We start from the raw sequence: 19,846 nt of genomic DNA on the forward strand, positions 1-19,846 counted from the left end.
TTTTCCCACACATGAGAAAGTGGCAGCATGGAAGCTTCCGGCCTAATATGGCTTCCAAAGCTGACATGTACGATGCTTTGGCATTTGGAGGAAAGAGAAATAAATAGTAATAATTCGTCTGCTGCCTTTGGGTAAAAGCAAGTTCTGTTGGAGGAACTTAAGCTGAATCCTCTTTCAATACTGCTCTGCTGTTTTTTTCTTCTGTTATTGGCTTTAATAGGAGGTAGCTTTATGCCCATTTGCTTAATCTCAGCTTTGTTCTATTACAGGGGTGTCAAACTCGAGGCCCATGGGCCAGATCTGGCCTGCAGGGGGCTTAGATCTGACCCGGGAGGCCACCCTGGAAACAGTGAAGGTCCAGGCAGAGGGTTGCAGGAAGGTGTCCCAGCCTAAAAGAGACTGGGAGCCCATTTTCACTGACAGAGCACTTGGGACCCCACAGGCGCCCCTGACACGAGTGGTTTCAAACTGGCCCCACCCATTCTGCCCCCCCCATGAAGTCAAACACAACCCTGATGGGGCCCTCATTGAAATCGAGTTTGACACCCTTGTTCTATTGTCGTAACCATTGATAAAACAAATCCCATGTTAAAAAGTATTCTGTATCTTCTTTATCCTTTATCTTTAATGTTAACCTATCCTTTTCTGCACCATCTAGTATTTTTAAAATTATACTTTCTTCTGTAGGTGTTTCCTCATTTTTCCAGTGTTGTGCAAATACAATTCTTGCTGCTGTCAAGACGTGTAATCTTAAATATATTATCACATTTTTCTGGTAGAATACCAAGCAAAAGTATTTCTGGCTTTAAATCTATATGCTGCTTTAACATCTTCTCTAACCATGTGTGTATTTTCATCAAAAAAAAAATTGCTTTTGAACATGTCCACCACCTACTACATATTCCTGATAAACTATATATACCAGTCAAAAGACACAGTTGGGCCCTGCTAGCCATGTTCCTGCAAATATCTGATGTGGTTTTCTTTTCTTGCTTTCTTTTTGGTAGGGCATTGTTAGGAAAAGGTTAAAAATACGATCTGATGATATTGTTACTGACAGCGGGGACAGAGTTGATACAGACAATAGTTAATGGAAGAGGAAGCTGGGTCAGCATATGAGAGGCATAGCTCCTCTGGCTCTGCTCCAGTGCTGTGTTGTTTCTTGTTTGGCAATCGATAATGGGGGCTGCCAGATGAAGATGCCCGCCCAGGTATGCCACTGGCAAGAGCCTGTGGGTGTATGCAGCTTGGAAGGGGTGCGTAACCATCCATCCCAAAGCCTGCCTAAAATAAAAGGATTTTCCAATTGAACTTGCCACATTGTGGATTTGTACGTGTGCGGTGTGTGTTTTGTCTTTGATCTACTCTGTTTCCTTTGGCTGCTTTTTTTTTTCAAGGATTGTGAGAATATGTACTGCTATTTGCAGCGCAGCAAAGCAATAGAATCTTTCTATAAGTAAATGAGGCTGTTTGGTTAGCAGATTTGCTTTGCCCATCTTTCTGTTGTGCTTTTGCAAAGAGTCCCTCACTGCACGCAGAGGATGTTCTCTGGCATGCAGAATCCACTCTGTGCACGACCCATAATAACAGCAGTGGTTGGTAGCAGGGTGAAATCACAGCAACTTCTGTGTGAAAGATAGCAAGCCAAGCCAAGTAATTGCACTTCCTGAGTCATTGCCGAGGCTGTGGGCTAGAGTTCTTCTCCAGTGGAAACATGTTATGCATACTAACCTCGCTGCAGAGCTCCCTGAATCAATGACCGAACAGAGCTGAACATTTCTCTGTTGCAGGCTTCACATTGAAAGAACTAGATGGATGTGGATCATTCTAAGAATCTTGTGTCATCTTAAGGTAACAGTGGTGGAAGCGAGTGATTGTCTGATCTATAATGATGCTTGAAGGTTCACCATTGGCTGGCTGTATGTCACTGGGCTTGTTTGGGGCAATCTGAGGCTGCTGTTTAGCACACTAAGAATCCTAATTAACAGTGTTTACCCTTGGAAGAAACAGCAGTGATAGTGAGAGATGGATCAATCATGTTGGCTTAATTATCCCACCAGAGTTTTGAGTATCGGTACTTGCAGTAAAACTGGGGATTTGATATGTTAAAATTTTAATTGGTCTGTAGAAGAGTGAGATTCATCACAAGAGCCATGGTAGCTCAGGCTGGTAAGAAGCCTGTTATTAGAACACAGCAGCCTGCAATTACTGCAGGTTCAAGCCCGGCCCAAGGTTGACCGAGCCTTCCATCCTTTATAAGGTAGGTAAAATGAGGACCCAGATTGTTGGGGGGGCAATAAGTTGACTTTGTAAATATACAAATAGAATGAGACTATTGCCTTATACTCTGTAAGCCGCCCTGAGTCTTCGGAGAGGGGTGGGATATAAATGTAAATTAAAAAAAAAAAAAAGAGGAACAGAGGACTTGACAGCTTCAAACCCTTTTCCTCCCTATTCAGTCAGCTAGGAATTGGTTGCTTATCTAGAGAGGCCTGAGTCTTGCAGAAGCTATTCTGTGCTTAGTCTCCTTTTCCTCCAACCAGCTTCTCAAGAGGTCATGCACGTTGTCTACAGACACTCTCCTTCAGGCTAGTTCCTTGCCATGGCTTCATTGTCAATAATGATTCTTCCTCTTTTGTTTTTGCCGCAGGAGGGGGATTCACTAGGGACTATGGAGAAGCTCTGCAGGCAGCTGACATACCATCTCAGCCCCCACTCTCAATGGCGACGCCAGGGCATGGTGAAGAGGAAGCCGCAGGCTTGGTGAGTAAAAGTGGGGCTGCTGGAGACCACCCTTCTGGTCATAGCAGCAAGTTGGAACCTGTAAAAATACAATGTGGAGAGAGGAATTCAAGACATTTTAAAACAGACTTCAGTTGGTTTCAAATGCAGCAGCCTGAAGGTTGGCAAATAAGTCATATACCCAAATTATAATTGTGTTGTGGGCTCTGCATTGGTTACCTAGATGTTTCTAGCTGAAATCCAAAATCCTAGTTTCACTGTATCTATAAAGCCATATCTAAACTACTTATATCTCAAGGACTTCTTTTCCACATAGAAGTTGTCGTGTCCCACTCCTCTGACGGCCGGGTCGGGGAAGTCCGTATCAAGTGTGCCTCTGCAGCTCTGCCAAAGTCCTAAGAGTCCTCAGGGCAGGCAGGAATCCAAGGTGTGACTTCAGCAATCCAGATTAGACTTTGCCTGACTCAGAGAATGCCAGAAAGCAGATCCTTTATATAGGCCATGGGGTATGGCTCCATGACTTAGCACTTATCCAGGCCTGCCCCTCCCTTCCTTTTGCTGACGTCGCCTCTCCATTCTCTGGAAGTGTGGCTCTCTCCAGCCTCCAGCTGTTGGTAATTCCAGCTCGTGACTGGCTTCATATTCCTCAGGCTCACATGCTGTGGGGGAGGGGCCCAGCTGCTCCATTTGTCCGGGCATGGTGCCAGGACTGGGGGCTGGAGGCATGTCAGGCCATTCATCTTGCTCGGACTGTCCAGGCATGGTGCCAGGACTGGGGGCTGGAGGCATGCCAGGACATTCTTCTGTACTATCAGTGTCTGGCAGATGAGAGGGGCCCGGCTGCAGCGAGGGGGGCGAGCGAGGCACAACAGAAGTGACCCATGCAGTGCATGCTCCTTGGCCAAATCTGTTAATGGTACCAGGCGAAGGAGGTAAAGGAAATCGGAGTTCGCAATTAGCAATTTTTGGTGGCCACTATACATTGCAGTCACCTTCCCCTCAAGGCTAGGCTAGTGTTCATCTTGATGGTTTCCCACAAGCTAGCAGAAAATGGTTTGTACTTGAGGGCATTTGGGGAATGATGCCATCTGTCTGATGCCATCTGTGAGATTGGAGGCATATAAGTTTAATAAATAAATCTGTTTCTAGCTTGATGAATTTGTGATTTTAAAAAATGTTTGGTTTTAATTCTGTTTTCTATGAGTTTAATTTATTTATTGGGATTTATTGGGCTGGAAGAACCAGGTCTTTATAGCTTTATAGCTTTTTGAAAACTCAGGAGTGTGGGGTCAATCTAATTTCTGGGGAAATGCTTTTCTAGAGATGGGGGCAACAACTGAAAAGGCCCTACGGCTTATCCAATGGGTGTCTTTTGCTGTCTCAGTCATGTGATCATGTGACCAGAGGAAGCTGCAACCAGTTGTAAAAGTTAGGTGGTTACCAAGTGCTAGGAATGCAATCACATGCTCATGGGCATGGTGTAGCAATTGTAACTATGAGAATGGGTTGTAACTTTTTTCAACTTTGTTATAACAATTAATCAGTGGAACGACTTGCCTGCAGAAGTTGTGAATGCTCCAACACTGGAAATTTTTAAGAAAATGTTGGTTAACCATCTGACTGAGATGGTGTAGGGTTTCCTGCCTGGGCAGGGGGTTGGACTAGAAGGCCTCCAAGGTCCCTTCCAACTCTGATGTTATGTTATGTTATGTTATAACATTGAATGATTGTTAAGCAACCAGACTGTGAATCCCTCGGATGACACTTTATTGCTTTTAATAGGCTTTTTAGCTTAAGGTTGAACTGTGGGTTCCTTGGTGGTCTCTGAGCTTGTTGCTGATGATGTTACCTAATTTGGTAATGAAACGTCTACAAGAAAACAATCAAGTTGAGAGACTGCCAAGGACCGGACCCAACTTTATTGCTTACAACAATTTATTGTTAAAACCACTGCGAGTCTGCATAGTTTATGGGAGTGGTACATATGATCAAGTCTTAGTATTTGTGGAAGAAAACTTTTGAACATGAGACTCTGTTAACTAGATTTGCAATAGATAAAATGGGCTGGATACTTTGAGTTTCATTATGTTATAAGAACTATTAAGTTATAATAATAATAACAACAACAACAACAACAACAACAATATTTTAATTTGTATACCGCCCTTCTCCTGAAGGACTCAGGGCAGTTAACAGCCAAAATAAAATAACAATGAAAACACATACAATACTAAAAACAGACAATTAAAAAACTTATTAAATTTGGCCCAATTTTAAAATACAATCAAACCCTATAAAATTAATAAAAATTTAAAACCCATAAAATCAGCTAAAAACTAAAATTCAAGCCAGTCCTGCGTGACGGAATAGATATGTCTTAAGTTCGCGGCGAAAGGTCCGAAGGTCTGGTAGTTGTCGAAGTCCAGGGGGAAGTTCGTTCCACAGGGTAGGAGCCCCCACAGAGAAGGCCGTTCCCCTGGGGGCCGCCAGTCGACATTGCTTGACTGACAGCACTTAAGGAGTCCCTCTCTTGTGAGAGCACAGAGGTCGATGGGAGGTACTGGATGGCAGTAGACGGTCCCGTAAGTAACCCGATCCTAAGCCATGGAGCGCTTTAAAGGTGATAATCAATACCTTGAAGTGCACCCGGAAGACAACAGGTAGCCAGTGCAGTCTGCGCAGGATGGGTGTTATATGGGAGCTCCGATCCGCTCCATCTATCACCCGCGCAGCTGCATTCTGGACTAACTGGAGCCTTCAGGTGCTCTTCAAGGGGAGCCCCATGTAGAGAGCATTGCAATAGTCCAGGTGAGAGGTAACCAGAGCATGAGTGACCGTGCATAAGGCATCCCGGTCTAGAAAGGGGCGCAACTGGCGAATCAGGCGAACCTGATGAAAAGCTCTCCTGGAGGCGGCCGTCAGATGTTCTTCAAAGGACAACTGACCATCCAGGAGAACGCCTAAGTTGCGCACCCTCTCCATTGGGGCCAATCACTCGCCCCCAACAGTCAGCCGCAATTGCAACTGACTGTACCGGGACGCCGGCATCCACAGCCACTCCATCTTGGAGGGGTTGAGCTTGAGCCTGTTTCTCCCCATCCAGACCCGTAAGTTGTCATGTGTCTTGTTTATTTGAGGATAGCATAAGCATACATTTCTGCAGGTACTAAACCATATCAAGTTTCAGGTAGTAGTAAATAGCATGGCACATGAAAACAGGACCAGGATGACAAAGGGCATTTGGGAAGTAGCCAGGTTCTCTCCTTCTCTACATTTCTCAAGTTAAGAAAAGCTGTACAGTATTCTGGGCTAGACTTAATATTTTGCTGTTTGTTGTGACTTAGACCCAAGTAGTTATTACCAGACACAATCAGCCCTAAACAAACATATTTTATTAGAATTACTTCATTCTCAGCTTAGTCTAAATTAATTCCAAAACAAAATCCTTCAGAAAAAGTCCTTATCACAAACCTTTGTCTTCTTTAGCACCCTGCCAAAGGCTTTTCTTGGCAAGAACCCCAGAAAGTTCATAAACAGGAGACAAGAAACAATTGTAGCAACGTTGCTTTCCTACAAAGAATCCAAGAGCCATTGCTTTCCTACAAAGAACCCAAGAGCCGTTGCTGCTCTTTTAAGACTTATGGGAGGGGCCAATCATTCCCTGGCCTTACTCCCAAGTCGTCCTTTTTGCTTTAGCTGCTGTTGCCTTTTAGCAGCTCTTCGCATGCGTGTACTAGGAACAGGCTCTTCTTGTTCCTCTGCCTCTCTGCTGTCCGCCTCTGGAGGCTCCGGAGTCCACGCATCACTCCCAGGTGGCCCTAGCCCCATCTCTGCCTCTGACGCAGAGCCCTCATTCGGGCCTTTCCCTGACTCCAGGACTGACCTATTGTCCTCCTCAGCCTCCTCCCTGTCCGACTCCACTGCCAGCTCCGCAGGCTGCTGGTGGACCACAACACTATTACTGGGGAAGTACTATAAGGTCCTTCTAAGAAAGAAATTTACTCATGTGGAACCAGTTGTTTGGAAACAGCTCAGTATGTCTTGTTTTACTGTAGCATCTATAAGGACATCTGCAACACTTAATGTTGTACTTCTGAATGTTTTGTTTTGTTTCCTAGTGTTTTAATATTCCTGTCTTGGCCACAATAAAAGAGGAGGAGGAGAATAGCATATTATGTGAACCCAACAACCATAATTTCTTAACCCAAATTTGAGGTGTAACATGTTATGTGAATACAGGTACTATATTTAAACTATCCAGGAGAAATTTACGATAGCAAAATAGGCAGAAGAATGACTTAGGAATGGCTTCCTTGCCTTTTATTTCACTTCATGATTGACTATCACCTGTTAACATGGCTGAACATAACAGAGAGCAAAGCTGTGTCCACTGCCAAGAAAATTGATGGCAGATGCATGAGAAGGCAGGTGCTTGATTCCCCTGGCATGAGTTAGGCTGAGCACACCTCCTTGAGTCTACTTGAAACTGCTTATGTTCTCTGTTTTCCTGTTTTCAGGCCACAGTATCTCCTGGGATCGGGTGGAGGGGTGGGAGGAACAATTCCTAGTAGAGTGACAAGTCCTCATTAGAGGAAGCCTAAACATTGGCTAAGTTGGTAGTAGGATACAAATAATTTAATACAGACTAAATAGATCCCCAGGCAATGCAAAAGTACCAAATTCTCTTCACATTCCAATTTTAGAACAGAAGGGTTACCAAAGATTAAGGTGGAAATGTGTGAGAAATTGGAAAATAGCTGCCGTGGTGGTGCAGTGGTTAGAATGCAGTATTGCAGGCTGACTCTGCCCATTGCCAGAAGTTCGATCCTAATTGGCTTAAGGTTGACTTAGCCTTCTATCCTCCTCAGGTTGGTAAAATGAGGACCCAGATTATTGGAAGTAATATGCTGATGCGATAAACTATTTAGAGAGTGCTGTAAAACACTATGAAGTGGTATATAAGTCTAAGTGCTATTGCTATTGAGAAGCTTTTATTATTAGACGTACTGTTGGAGTGATAGTGAACAGGTTTGTCTCTGCTGGTGGTTTGTTCAGTCCCAAGTGAGAGATACAAAAAAAGGAATGGCAACACATATTTTCAACTCATGGACCATTATGAACCAATACACTGAGCGGAGACTTCTCATCACTTCCTGCTAAGCAGCAAGTGGGCATTATTGGTATTACCCTTTGACAAAGTGGAATTTTGTCAACAATATTAAGTATCTGGGAGTGCAGATAACTAACAATCTGAACTGGTCTCTCCACATGTCATCCTTAGTGAAGTGTGCAAACAAGCATCTGCGTTTCCTGTGTCGGATGAGGAGAGCATATCTTTCTCCTTCTGTCCTGGCCACTTTTTACAGAGTATGATTGAAAGCATTTCAACAAACTGCATCACTGTTTGGTTTGGTGGCAGCAGTGCCTCAGATAGAAAGTCCATACAGAGAGTGGAAAGGACAACTGAGAGCTCACTTCCTGTTATTCAGGACGCTACTTATAAGTGCTATGTGCTTAGAGCTCAAAGCACTGTCAGATACCCTACACACCCACTTTACGTTCTGTTTCTGTTGCTCCCCTCTGGGAGGAGGTTTTGAAGTATTTCTAGCAGGGTTACCAGATTCTGTAACAGCCTTGTTCCCTATGCCATCCATCTGGTAAACTCGCAAGATTCGTTTTTCTAAATAATAATAATAATAATAATAATAATAATAATAATAATAATAATAATAATAATAATAATAATAATAATAATAATAATAATAATAATAATATTTTAATTTGTATACCGCCCTTCTCCCGAAGGACTCAGGGCGGTTTAAAGCCAGAATAAAAATACAGCAATACATACAATATTAAAAACAAACATTAAAAAACTTATTAAATTTGGCCTAATATTAAAATACAAGTAACACTAAAAGTTAATATAAAATTAAAACCCCATAAAATCAGCTAAAAATTGAAATTAAAATTCAAGCCAGTATGTACACATACTGGCGGAGGGGGGGCCGTATCGAGTGTTGGGAGCACGTGCTCGATGTTTGACGGCGATCACGTGCTCCGGCCCCTCAGTCCCTACCCGTTCCTCAGGCGGCCATGATCCTCAGAGCCTGGATCTTCGGTTGATGTTATGTAATGCCCGGTCCGTGGCTAATAAAGCCCCCCTGATTTGTGATCTTATTCAGGGGGAGTCCGCGGACCTTATGGGCATTACGGAGACCTGGTTGGGTCCGGAGGGGGGGGTTCCCCTCGTTGAGCTGTGCCCTCCAGGTTTCCGAGCATTTCATCAGCCGAGGGCCCAAGGTAGGGGTGGGGGGGTGGCGGTTGTCATTAAGGAAGATCTAGAGCCGAGGGAGGCCACTGTTCCTCAGATTGCCGGTTGTGAATCCCTCTATGTGAGATGGGGCCATAGGAATCAGTTGGGCTTGTTGATCGCGTACCTGGCTCCTTGCTGCGTGACCACAGCCCTGCCCGAGCTGTTGGAGGTACTTGCCTCTGTGGCGGTTGAGACCCCCAGACTTATAGTCATGGGGGATTTCAACTTGCCATCGGCTGGCTTGTTATCGACTGCAGCTCGGGAGTTCCAGGCTTCCATGACGGCCTTGGACCTGATTCGGGTAAATGATGGCCCCACGCACATGGGGGGAGGCACACTGGACCTGATTTATATCTCTGGACAGTGGTTAAATGATCTGGAATTAGATGATTTAGTAACAGAACCGATGTCATGGTCCGATCATTTCCTCCTTCGACTAGACTTCCGAACCGCCATCCACCATCGCAGGGAGACGGAACCTATACGGTGGTTCCGTCCCAGGCGCCTGATGGACCCTGAGAGGTTCCTGACGGAGCTTGGGCCATTCCCTGAGGATCTGGCCCACGGCACGACTGAGGAACTAGTTGCGGCCTGGGAGCGGGCCGCGGCTGGGGCCTTGGACCGTGTCGTGCCTTTGTGACCTCTGACCCGGCGCAGATCTCGTTTGGCCCCTTGGTTCTCCGAGGGGCTGAGGGAGATGAAACGCCGGAGAAGACGTCTAGAGAGCACCTGGAGGTCCAGCCGTTCCGAAGCTGATCGGACACTAGTTAGGTCCTATTCTAGGACCTACCTAGTGGCAATGAGGGAGGCGAGGCGCTCATATGCCTCCACCCTCATTGCGTCGGCAGATAACCGCCCGGCCGCCCTGTTTCGGGTGACCCGCTCCCTCCTTCATCAGGAGGTGCGGGATGACCCGTTGCAGGGACGTGCTGAGGAGTTTAGTGGTTATCTATACGATAAAATCGCTCAGCTCCGGGATGGTCTGGACCGAAATTGGGATGATCCAAGCGAGGGAGAGGAGACACGTCTTGTTGAGTCCATTTGGGATGAGTTTGACCCTGTGGCTCCCGAGGACGTGGACAGGCTGTTGGGGAGGCTTCACGCCACTACATGTTTACTGGACCCGTGTCCTTCCTGGCTGGTACTGGCCACTCAGGAGGTGACACGAGGCTGGCTCCAGGAGATTATCAACGCTTCTTTGTTGGAAGGGGTTTTCCCTGCCGCCTTGAAAGAGGCGGTGGTGAGACCCCTCCTCAAGAAGCCCTCCCTGGACCCAGCTATTTTGGGTAATTATCGTCCAGTCTCCAACCTTCGCTTTGTTGCGAAGGTTGTAGAGAGTGCTGTGGCGCGACAGCTACCCCAATACCTGGATGAAGCCGTCTATCTAGACCCGTTCCAGTCCGGCTTCCGACCTGGGTACAGCACGGAGACAGCTTTGGTCGCATTGGTGGATGATCTCTGGAGGGCCAGGGACAGGGGTTATTCCTCTGCCCTGGTCCTATTAGACCTCTCAGCGGCTTTTGATACCATCGACCATGGTATCCTGCTGTGCCGGTTGGAGGGATTGGGAGTAGGAGGCACCGTGTATCGGTGGTTCTCCTCCTATCTTTCTGACCGGTCGCAGACGGTGTTGACAGGGGGGCAGAGGTCGACCGCGAGGGACCTCACTTGTGGGGTGCCGCAGGGGTCGATTCTCTCGCCCCTTCTGTTCAACATCTATATGAAGCCGTTGGGTGAGATCATCAGTGGCTTTGGGGTGAGATACCAGCTGTACGCTGATGACACCCAGCTGTACTTCTCCACCCCAGGCCACCCCAATGAAGCTGTTGAAGTGCTGTCCCGGTGCATGGAAGCCATACGGGTCTGGATGGGGAGAAACAGGCTCAAGCTTAATCCCTCCAAGACGGAGTGGCTGTGGATGCCGGCACCCCGATTCAGTCAGCTGCAGCCGCGGCTGACTGTTGGAGGCGAGTTATTGGCCCCAAAGGATAGGGTGCGCAACTTAGGTGTCCTCCTGGATGAACGGCTGTCGTTTGAAGATCATTTGACGGCCGTCTCCAGGGGGGCCTTCCACCAGGTTCGCCTGGTTCGGCAGTTGCGCCCCTTCCTTGATCGGGATGCCTTGTGCACGGTCACTCATCGCTCGTTACCTCTCGCTTGGATTATTGTAATGCTCTCTACATGGGGCTCCCTTGAAGTGCACTCGAGGCTTCAGTTAGTCCAGAATGCAGCTGCGCGGGTGATAGAGGAGCTCGCGTAGCTCCCATATAACACCGCCTCCTGCGCAGACTGCACTGGCTGCCTGTGGCCTTCGAGTGCACTTTAAGGTGCTGGTTACGACCTTTAAAGCGCCCATGGCTTAGGGCCTGGGTACTTACGGGACCGCCTGCTGTTACCACATGCCTCCCACCGACCCGCACGCCTCACAGAGAGGGACTTCTCAGGGTGCCATCCGCCAAGCAATGTCGGCTGGCGGCCCCCCGGGGAAGGTCCTTCCCTGTGGGGGCTCCCACACTCTCGGACGAACTTCCCCCGGGCTTACGCCAAATACTGACCTTCTGGCATTCCGTCGCGAACTGAAGACACATCTTTTATTCGCTGGGCTGTCTTAAATTGAATTTTATCAAATTTTTAAAATTCTTATTAATTAATTTTAAATGGGGTTTTTAGCTCACTGTATATTTTAATTTTCAGGCCAATTTTAAAATAAGTTTTTTAATTGCATTTTAAATTATATATTGCACTGTTTGTTTTATTTTTGCCTGTACACCGCCCTGAGTCCTTCGGGAGAAGGGCGGTGTAGAAATCAAATAAATAAATAAATAAATAAATAAATAAACACATATAAATCCAAACTATCATGTACACATATAAATCCAAACTAGACTGTGTTGTTTCTCTGTGTCATATAATATATCAGGGTATATGCATATTTATTGTTTGTTTGTTTATTTATTCATTTATTCTTTCATGGTGTATATTGGAGGTGGTGACCATTTGAAAGCTGTATGCAACAAAATTTCATTTTAATGTATGTTGATTAGTGTACATTCAAAGTGACAATAAAGTTATTCTATTCTATTGCCAACCAGGCTGAATTTCCCAGCTCCAAATTCTTTATAATATATAGCTTTCCAAAAGCCTCTTTGATACCTGTCTAGGTGGCATTAAAGACAACCAGTAGACTAGGCAAACTGGGGCCTGGGAAAATCTGATCTAGATCTGAACATCTTGAACTTGTTTGGCAATTTTGGACCACTCACACTCTTTCAAACCTTACAAGATGGTGATTTGTCAGGATAAAATTAGGGGAAGAACCTCATACGTGATGCCTTGAGCTTTTAGAGGAACAAAGTACAGAGTGACCATAATAACTTAATAAAAGACTAAAAGCAGCCAGATATCTCCCCCTGCAGGCTGTCCACTGCTGATTAAATACAGACTTTTCTTTCCTCAACTTCTTTTTCCCAGAGCTTATTTTTTTGTCCATTGCTATGATCTGCACTGCTTTTGCCAGTCCAGGAAAGTTTGCAGGTGGCTGCTGTATCCTGGCTGATGCAGGTGGCTGCCGTATCCTGGCCGTATCCTGGCCCTTCTACCTGGCATTCACCTCCCTGTCCCCTTGGCCATTTGAATGACTTGAGACAACGCCATCTTCAAAAGTTTCTGCTGAAACAGTTTTCGGTTAATTTGACATCTAGCAAAAGAAGGGAAGTGCCTAACAAAGACTAGTCCATTATGGAGATCTGGCTGCGCTTTAAACTTGAGGAAGCATAAATGAAAGAGTTGTGCTGTGTGTTTTTAATTACCAGTCTCACTCTCAGTTCGCTGTTTTGTCAAATTGTAATGGATTTTATTATTTCCATTTGGAGATGCAATAATAATAATAATAATAATAATAATTTAATTTTTATACCGCCCTTCTCCCGAAGGACTCAGGGCGGTGAACAGGCAAATAAAATAATACAATATATTACAATAAAACACATTTTAAAAAACTTATTCAAATAGCCTAAATTTAAAATACAATACAAAATATAAAAACAACCCCAATAAAATCCATATTTAAAAAACCCTACTTAAGCCAGTCCTGCTCGAAAGAATAGATATGTCTTCAGCATGCGGCGAAAGGTCCGGAGGTCAGGAAGTTGTCGAAGTCCTGGGGGAAGCTCGTTCCAGAGGGTAGGTGCGCCCACAGAGAAGGCTCTCCCCCTGGGGGTCGCCAGCCTACACTATTTGGCTGACGGCACCCTGAGAAGACCCTCTCTATGGGAGCGTACCGGCCGGTGGGAGGCATGTGGTAACAGAAGGCGGTCCCGAAGATATCCCGGTCCTATGCCATGGAGCGCTTTAAAGGTGGTAACCAACACCTTGAAGTGCACTCGGAAAACCACAGGTAGCCAGTGCAGCCTGCGCAGGATCGGTGTTATATGGGAGCCACGGGTGGCTCCCTCTATCACCCGCGCGGCCGCATTCTGAACCAACTGTAGTCTCCGAGTGCACCTCAAGGGGAGCCCCATGTAGAGAGCATTGCAGTAGTCCAGGCAAGAAGTGACGAGGGCGTGAGTGACCGTGCATAAGGCATCCCGGTCTAGAAAGGGGCGCAACTGGCGGACCAGGCGAACCTGGTAAAAAGCTCTCCTGGAGACGGTCGCCAAGTGTTCTTCAAAAGACAACCGTCTATCCAGGCGAACACCCAGATTGCGCACCCTCTCCATCGGGGCCAATGACTCGCCCCCGACAGTCAGCCGCGGTTGCAGCTGACTGTACCGGGATGCCGGCATCCACAGCCACTCAGTCTTGGAGGGGTTGAGCTTGAGCCTGTTTCTCCCCATCCAGACCCGTACGGCCTCCAAACACCGAGACAGCACTTCAACAGCTTCATTGGGGTGGTCAGGGGTGGAAATGTACAGCTGGGTGTCATCTGCGTACAGTTGATAACTCACCCCAAAACCACTGATGACCTCACCCAGCGGCTTCATATAGATGTTGAACAGGAGAGGCGAGAGAACCGACCCCTGTGGCACCCCACAAAGGAGGAGCCTCGAGGTCGATCTCTGCCCCCCTGCCAACACCGTCTGCGATCGGTCGGAGAGATAGGATGAGAACCACCGAAACACGGTGCCTCCCACTCCCAGTCCCTCCAACCGTCGCAGCAGGATACCATGGTCGATGGTATCAAAAGCCGCCGAGAGATCTAGGAGAACCAGGGCAGAGGAATAACCCCTATCCCGGGCCCTCCAGACATCATCCACCAACGCGACCAAAGCTGTCTCCGTGCTGTACCCAGGTCGGAAGCCGGACTGGAATGGGTCTAGATAGACAGATTCATCCAGGTACTGGGGTAACTGATGTGCCACCACACTCTCAACAACCTTCGCCACGAAGCGAAGGTTGGAGACTGGACGGTAGTTGCCCAAAACAGCTGGGTCCAGGGAAGGCTTCTTGAGGAGAGACCTCACCACCGCCTCTTTCAAGGCGGTGGGAACAACACCCTCCCTCAAAGAAGTGTTGACAATCCCCTGGAGCCAGCCTCGTGTAACCTCCCGGGTGGCCAGCACCAGCCAGGAGGGACACGGGTCCAACAAACATGTGGTGGCATTCAGCCGCCCCAGCAACCTGTCCATGTCCTCGGGAGCCACAGGATCAAACTCCTCCCAGATGGTCTCAACAAGACTAGCCTCTGTCTCCTCACCCGGAACTACCCAATTTTGGTCCAAACCGTCCCGAAGCTGAGCGATTTTGTCAAACAGATACCTGCTGAAATCCTCAGCACAACCCTGTAAGGGATCATCACCACCCTCCTGATGAAGGAGGGAGCAAGTCACCCTAAACAGGGAGGCTGGGCAGTTTTCTGCTGACGCAATGAGGGTAGAGACAAAGGCCCGCTTGGCCTCCCTCAATGCCACCAGATAGGTCTGAGTAAAAGACCTAACTAGTGTTCGGTCAGCTTCGAAACGGCTGGACCTCCACGCGCTCTCTAGGTGTCTTCTCCAGCGCTTCATCTCCCTCAGCTCCTCGGAGAACCAAGGAGCTGGTTGAGACCTACGCCGGGTCAGAAGCCGCAAAGGCACGACTCGATCCAAAGCAGCCACCGCGGCCTGTTCCCAGGCCGCAACAAGCTCCTCGGCCAAGTCGTGGGCCAGGTCACCAGGGAACGGCCCAAGCTCCATCAGGAACCTCTCCGGGTCCATCAGTCGCCTGGGATGGAACCAACGTATTGGTCCCGTCTCCCTGCGGTGTTGAGCGGCGGTCCGAAAGTCCAGACGAAGGAGAGAGTGATCTGACCATGACAAAGGTTCAATGACTAATTCTCGTACTTGCAGATCACTCAACCACTGTCCAGAGACAAAAATCAGATCCAGTGTGCTTCCCCCCACGTGGGTGGGGCCGTCAATTAGTTGGGTCAGGTCCATGGCCGTCATGGAGGCCATGAACTCCCGAGCCGCTGTCGACGACACACCGGCTGATGGCAAGTTGAAATCCCCCATGACCATAAGCCTGGGGGTATCAACTGCCATCCCGGCTATCAACTCCAGCAACTCGGGCAGGGCTGTTGCCACGCAGCAAGGAGCCAGGTACGTGATCAACAAGCCCACCTGCATCCTACGCCCCCACTTCACGTAAAGGGATTCACAACCGGCTATCTGAGGAACAGTGGTCTCCATCGGCTCCAGACTCTCTCTAATAACGACCGCCACCCCTCCACCCCTACCTTGGGCCCTCGGCTGATGAAATGCCCGGAAACCCGGTGGGCACATCTCCACCAGGGGAACCCCCCCTTCCGTGCCCAACCAAGTCTCCGAAATGCCCATAAGGTCCGCAGCCCCCCCCCTGTATAAGATCATAAATCGGGGGGCTTTATTCACTACGGACCTAGCATTGCATAACATCAGCCGAAGGTCCAAGCCCTGGGGATACTGGCCACTCGGGGAACGGGAGAAGTCTGAGGGGCCGGAGCGCGCAATCGCTCTCAAACAGCGAGTGCGCACCCCCTGAACATGATACGGCCCCCCGCTCCCGCCATATCTGCCCCTCCCACTTACCGTGCTGATGGAACGACCCTCTGGGACTGGAAAATAAGGCTTCCCCTTCGCCTCCGAACCTGATGAAGTATCGCCGCGAGCAAACGCAAGAACTGGCTCCCTCCCCGACGGGTTTCCCCCGATACCCGTCTTTACCCTCCCTCCCCTTAAAAATTGTTTATCTAAAAAACCCCAAAGTTTCTTCCTTGACGCAAGTAAATCCCCTGAAGGGCTTGTCCCTGGAAGTTGCTAAAGCCAGTTAAAAATTAAGCCTAGGCAACCCCATGCCTCCAGGGAAGTGCTTGGGCCGCAGAGGTGTTATTGCCTCATCAAGACCCTTTGCTTCTCTCCATATCCAGTAGTCACAGGAGGCTTTTGTGTCTATGTTGACAAGAGGAACTGCCAAAGGGAATTGCAAAAATAGTGTGAAGAGGAGGCTGTTGGCACCTTTGCTCCTGGATGTGGGATGGAGAGCTAGGGCACAAAGCAGCTTTGAAGAGATCCTTTGCATGAACCTTCAAAGGGAAATATCTCTTTGAAGCTTTCCCACAGCTCTATGAGAGGCTTAATGGCTGCATTCACACAGCATGCTGAATTAGCTTTAACCTTGGCGATTGGATTGTTGTTTAGGATATTGTGCGCTCCCAGAATCTTTGGTTAGTATATAATTTCTTGCATTGTTTAAACACAAAAAATGGGTTAATTTACTTGCCAGGTTATGCAAGCTGTGTGAACCCAGCCCATAAGTGCTGCCTGTATTATCCCCCACCTCACCCCTTACAGGATTGTAAAATAAATTCATTCCCAGCATTTTCAGTTGCTCTTCTTTTTAAAATTATAAGTAGCGGTGTCCACATGGCTTGTTTAAAAAAGTCAAGATGCTGCTGCAGCTGCCATCTTGACTTTTTTTTTTAACCATATCTTGTGGCACTTCTGCTTGTAAGTCTTCTTCACTAGAAATGAGCTGTTAAAGGAACTTGATATGTTTAAGTTACAGAACAGAAGGCTAAGGGGGGAATAGGATAACAGCCTTCCAGTACTGTATATCAGGGGTCTCCAACCTTGGTCACTTGTGGACTTCAATTGACAGAGTTCCTCAGCCAGCTTTGCTCTGGCAGTTGAAGTTCACAAGACTTAAAATGACCAAGGTTGGAGACCCCTGATGTACATGATGGGATGTCACAGAGAAGAAGGAGTAGATTTATTCTCTCTAGCACCCAAGGATAACACAAGAACCAGGAGAGGAAGTTTACTGCGAGGGATCCGAATTTGTATTTAGGATGAATTTCCTGACTGAGAGAGCTATTAAGTAATGGAACAGTTTGCCTCCTAAAGTTGAATTGGTTTATCATTGGGATTTTCATGAAAAGACTGGGCAGAGGGTAGATCTAGAAGAATCTAAGGTTTGTTCCAATGTTATGAATCCAGGGTTGTTAGGGATTTTCTGAAAGGTCAGCCGAATCAGCACCACCCTAACCATAGTTAGTATATCCGAAAAGCCAAACGCTGCAACAGAAAAGGCACTTATTTTGTAGTCCCTGAGCTAGGAAGCACTAGAAAGCATAGAAGAAAAATGGCAATTAAGAAACAGACTCTGCCAGTGTCAACGGCAATATGAAAGCAGTTTTTCCCGTTTCTGCCAGAATTTACTTAATTGATTTTGGGGTTGTTGTTGTTGTTGTTGTTGTTGTTGTTTTCTGGAAGAATGTTCAAATGCCATCTAGTCCATCCCTCTTGCCAGTTAGTACTAGAACATTCCTTGAAAGTTGGCAGTTGAGCCTTTCCTTAAAAAACCTACAATGAAGCCAGAACCATTAGATTCAAAGCAACCTGCTCTATTGCCAAACATCTCATATTGTGTGGGAGCTGTTCCTAATGTCTCATCCAGTGGTGGGTTTCAAATTTTTTTACTACCGGTTCTGTGGGTGTGGCTTGGTGGGCGTGGCGTGGCTTAGTGGGTGTGGCAGAAGGATACTTTAAAATCTCCATTCCCACCCCACTCTAGGGGAAGGTTACTGCAAGATCCCCATTTCCTCCCAATTTTTTTTTTAATTTGAATTTATATACCGCCCTTCTCCAAAGACTCAGGGTGGCTTACATTGTGTTAAGCAATAGTCTCATCCATTTGTATATTATATACAAAGTCAACTTTTTATTGCCCCCAACAATCTGGGTCCTCATTTTACCTACCTTATAAAGGATGGAAGGCTGAGTCAACCTTGGGCCTGGTGGGACTTGAACTTGCAGTAATTGCAAGCAGCTGTGTTAATAACAGACTGCATTAGCCTGTTGAGCCACCAGAGGCCCGCTAGGTTTTAGATACCAAGCCTAATCTTTTGGAATAACAGAAAGTAGGTTTGTATCATAATCTGCATGTAATTTGAAGATGTTTATGCCTGTTAATCATGTCTCTTAAGTTGAATTCACCTGACTTCTTTAACCTTTCCTTGTAGGACATTTCCACTCTTGCCAGCTACACTGACCATCTCTGAACAATCCACCTTGAGAATACCCTTCATAAATGGTAGTGCCTAGAATATATAATACAGGTAGTCCTCAACTTATGACCACAAATTGATCCCAAAAATTCTGTTGCTAAGCGAGAGTTGTTAAGAGGGTTTTGCCCCATTTGACGTTTCTTGCCACGGTTATTAAGTGAATCACTGCAGTTGTTAAGTTAGTGACTCTTAAATGAATCTGGCTTCCCCATTGACTTCGCTTTTCAGAAGGATGTGAAAGGACATGGTGGTGGGCGGGGTGGGGGGGAAGATTGTAGGAAACAAAGAGCAGCTGTTAACAGATCCTGTTGACTGACAGAATTCATTAAATGTTTTCATAAAGTAATAAAATAAAAAGCTCACTTGAAGGTCATTCAGCCCAACCTTCGGTTTTACCTATGCGGGAGGTTCTTTGTCATCCAAAAGGGAGGGTGGGCTTTTCAACAATGAAGTGTTTTTGAAGAAAGTGGAAAGACTAAGCTCCTTCCCTCACAACTCCCTTTTGAACTAAAGAGTCCTATATCTGCTTTTCTTTGAAAAAAGAAAAAAGATGGATTGGATTGGATTTACTCTGACTACAGCTGCAATTTCAAATCCACAAATTCGTTGAGCTGCACTCAATGGGATCTGCAAAGGCTAATTATTTTTCCCCCACCTGCTCAAGAATGTACCAACAATAATAACAGTTGTACAAATCAACACAGACGCCTAGAGGCTTCATTTTTTGAGGATGCTTAATAACACCTCTTTGTCATGTTTAACATAGTTGAATATTAATTATGAGTTAAAAAACTAGGAATATTATTCATTAAATGCAATTAATAAAGGTACTAATCGTGTAGATCAAGGGAATGCCAAGGGAAAAATATATTTTAGTTTCATGAAGACTGTCACCAAATTTCCCCTTAATATTGTTGGCAATCTTGTAAAATGCTGATTAGACGTGGTAATGTTGAATAGATTGATAGCTGATGACAGATTTATTTATTCATTTATTCCATCAGTTTATGTAGCCACCCATCTCAATAACAACTCAGAGCCATGAGCAATAAAAATTACTGTATTTTTTAAATGTTCAGAAACAGGTCCACAGGAAACCAAAATTCCAGTACTGGATTTGTGTATAAAAATTAAATATTATATGGATAAAAGAATGGAAGGTATGCTCATCAAAGTTACATATAATACCAAGCTGGAAGAGTTTAAAATACTGTAGGACTGAAAATTCTTAGTGTTCTTCATGAACCACAGAACCGGACAAAATC

At 46.5% G+C, this 19,846-nt stretch overlaps 1 protein-coding gene across 1 annotated transcript in view; it reads left to right on the forward strand.

Annotated features, from left to right (window-relative positions):
• LRRC75A (leucine rich repeat containing 75A) overlaps positions 1–19,846 on the forward strand; it is a 76,193-nt gene that overhangs the window by 45,434 nt on the left and 10,913 nt on the right. The window contains exon 3 of the mRNA XM_058164619.1: positions 2,651–2,763. Within this exon, the coding sequence (XP_058020602.1) occupies positions 2,651–2,763 (113 nt within the window). The remainder of the gene's footprint in view (positions 1–2,650; positions 2,764–19,846) is intronic.

Source organism: Ahaetulla prasina, chromosome 1 (genome assembly GCF_028640845.1).
Source record: "Ahaetulla prasina isolate Xishuangbanna chromosome 1, ASM2864084v1, whole genome shotgun sequence".
NCBI lineage: Eukaryota > Metazoa > Chordata > Lepidosauria > Squamata > Colubridae > Ahaetulla > Ahaetulla prasina.